The 3,192-nt window shown below is 41.8% G+C and overlaps 1 protein-coding gene across 1 annotated transcript; it reads left to right on the top strand.

The window, feature by feature from the left end:
• Window positions 1-575: 575 nt before the first annotated feature.
• On the top strand, window positions 576-2,046 carry LOC128362696 (homeobox protein MSX-2-like). Its single transcript, XM_053323542.1, has 2 exons — window positions 576-876; window positions 1,601-2,046. Exons 1-2 carry the CDS (start codon window positions 576-578, stop codon window positions 2,044-2,046), a joined length of 747 nt encoding a protein of 248 aa, XP_053179517.1.
• The last annotated feature ends 1,146 nt before the right edge of the window (window positions 2,047-3,192 follow it).

Raw genomic sequence — 3,192 nt, forward strand, 5'->3', positions numbered from 1 at the left:
GCTCTGAGACAGTCAGACCAATCCAGTGGGCTAATTGCAAGATGGAGAAGAGTTTAGCAGACACGGTATTGATTAACATGTCATCAACCCCCCCCCCGTCTCCCTCTCCAAGCCTTAGTCTCTTAGTCTCATCTAAACTTCCTGTGCATTAAATCAGCTCATCAAGCAGGACTATTTTTTGTTGCTCTCACTGTCAAACAAATGTTTGCAGAATGAATAAAATAAGGTCTATTACTGTCAGTAATTAAGATTAAAAAACGTGAGTAATTTTCACGAAACAACCTTTTCCCAGAGTAATTACCTGTAAATGAGGCTGATGTGCGGCTGTGTAGTCGCCTAGTCGTGGGTGTGGCACCTACAGAGATCCAATCGTCTTCCTCCGCGCACGGGATCATTGGCTGAAAGTCCAAGTACCTCCCAAAGTTTTGCCAGCGAGAAAGTTGTCAACTTTGTGACTACTTGTTACTCTGAAGTTCTCTCCTCTGTGGACGCTGCATGTTTGCACTTCGTGGAAAAGAAGTGATGTGTTTTCTGGACTGGAATTAGATATCGATCGCTGCCCCCCAAAACGAAGCATGTCTTCCCCTGGAGACTGCAGAGATGAGTGTTCAACAGACGAGGATGTGCAGGGTCCGCGGCTGAAGAGGCGCACGGCTCAGGTGTCCTGCCTGCCCTTTAGTGTAGAGGCGCTCATGTCGGACACGAGGCCGCTGGCTGCGACAGACAGACCAAACGGAAATAACTCTTTAAACAATGATCAGGCGCAGAGGCTGGATGAGATATCCCAACAATTAGTATCGATCAAGTCAGAGCCATCGGAACAAGGAGACTGTTCTTCATGGATATCCGGCCCTATTAAGCTCTCCACACCACCCAGTAAGTGATCAGGGGAATTGTCAGATAATGATCAATACGGGGTCACTGTTAAATAATGGTGTGTAACATAGAGTAGCTATTTGGCTTTGTTATAAATTGCCTAATAAATCCAGTCTTAAGTTACATATTTTTAGACATGACAGTTTGAATGGTAACTCGCGGTTCACGACTGATTTTAGGTTTTGTAAATGCGATAAAGAATAGTCGAGATTGGAATAACTACAGCAGGCCATAAATCAATATACAGCCCCATTGAAAACAAGATTGCTCATCTCAGGGGGTGTAACGAAATAATACCATTCCACACAATATTTTTAAAAAAGAAGTGTGCGTGCGTATGTATGTATATATATAATTTATTTTTTTGATTCTCGTTTTTTGGGGTGTTTAATTGTGCTATTAGAGAATTAAGATTAGTGCTATCTCAGATTAGATTTTTTTTTCTTTTCATAATGAATTGTTCAATCATTTAGTTTGTCAAAAATAGTCCCTTGCCCTAGAGCCTAAGATGGTCTTAATAATTTAATAACTTGCCTGACCAACAGTCCTAAGAGCTAAAAGATGTTTTTTCTTGATAAATGACTTGGGCTAATTATAAATTTTGTTGATGATTATTTTTCTATCTAATTTAATTGCTAAATTGACAAATTGTTTCAGCCCTGTATGAGTTATTTGGATATTAAACCAGTGAAACAGTATATTACACTTTTTGCCTGTCTTCTAGGGCAGCTCAGTCCAGCAGTGTGCTCCTTGAGGAAGCACAAAACCAACCGCAAGCCCCGCACCCCGTTCACCACCACGCAGCTCCTGGCCCTGGAGAGAAAGTTTCGGCAGAAGCAGTATCTGTCCATTGCGGAACGGGCTGAGTTCTCCTCCTCCTTATCACTGTCAGAGACCCAGGTCAAGATCTGGTTCCAAAACCGACGAGCTAAAGCGAAGAGGCTTCAGGAGGCTGAGGTGGAAAAACTTAAAATAGCAGCTGGCGTGGGGCCCAAAGCTCTATTTCACCCTGGCTTCTCATCCTTAGGTTTCCCCTTCGGTGTTAACATGCAGGCTGGATCAGCATCGCTCTATGGACTGGGCTCATACAGTCGCAGCCCCATACTCCGTGCTGCACATCTGGCCATGTACACCACTCCGGTCGGCTACAGCGTGTTCCACCTCTCCTGAGAGGAAGCAGCTTTACACAGACAGAACTTTGGGGATATAGATGTGTGTGTGTGTGTGTGTGTGTGTGGTGTGTGTGTGTGTGTGTGTGAGAAAGAGAATGGACAAGAGTGAAGACAAATGCCTTTTTAAAATTTTTTTAAAGACTTGATCAAGAGCCTGAAGTGGTGTTAAAGCTTCATGATCTTCACTGGTCTTGAGTTATAAGGAGAAGTTATAAAATATCCTTTTTACTTTGTGTGTGGAGGGACAACAATACAGCATCCCATCCGTCTTTGCTGTTTGCCAGTGATTCATTAATGGGTCACTGATAATGAGTGGAAAATTGATCGGCCTGCGTGTATGTGCTTGTTGTTCTGAACACCGGATTGCATTTATTGTCTTGTCTTTTTATTTGTATTTTCTACTCTTCTTGTATTTCCTGGATGATTACAGCATCTGCAATATAATTTTTCACTTGTTAATATTAAATATGCAGGGATATATTATACTCCTTAGACCAGTAAGAGGCTACAATTGGACAATTACATTTTATTTAGGTGAAGTGCATGCTTACTTGAAAGCCAGATTATTCCCAAGTGACACATATTTATTGATGATAGCCCTTAAATTCATATATTTCATGAGCATATACATTTTTTCATTAAATTAAAGCTTTTAAGTATTCTTCTGTTTTGCTCTTTGCTTGTTTGTGGTGCAGAGTGATTGATTTCCTCACAGTGAGATAACTATAGCCTTGCTCAGGTGCAAGTGTCGTCCAGTAATATACAGCCTTTAATGAGTGTTTCAAAACTCTGTGGTGTTTCAGCGCTCCAATGGAACATGTTGGCCCATACACCTCTGACCTCAAATTGCCTCCTCTTGTGCACTCCACATTCAGCAAGAAGCTCCCCCTAGAAGGCTATCTGTCTCTTTCTGTGAACCATGTTTTTTCCTCAAATGCTCAGAGCAGGTAGTAATTGCCATGCTGATGGTACCAGGAAGCCTCTATGGATGATGGTCAAACTTAAGATTTGTTGTCTCTGCAGTCCTGGAGTAGGCATTTTACACTTTTTCCTCAAGGATAGATTATGTTAGCTATGTATTATCTTTGGGAAATACAGGTTCCTCTAAACATCACTTGTTTGCCATGATATTTCTGTCTGCAAT

The sequence above is a fragment of the Scomber japonicus genome, chromosome 8 (assembly GCF_027409825.1).
Source record: "Scomber japonicus isolate fScoJap1 chromosome 8, fScoJap1.pri, whole genome shotgun sequence".
NCBI lineage: Eukaryota > Metazoa > Chordata > Actinopteri > Scombriformes > Scombridae > Scomber > Scomber japonicus.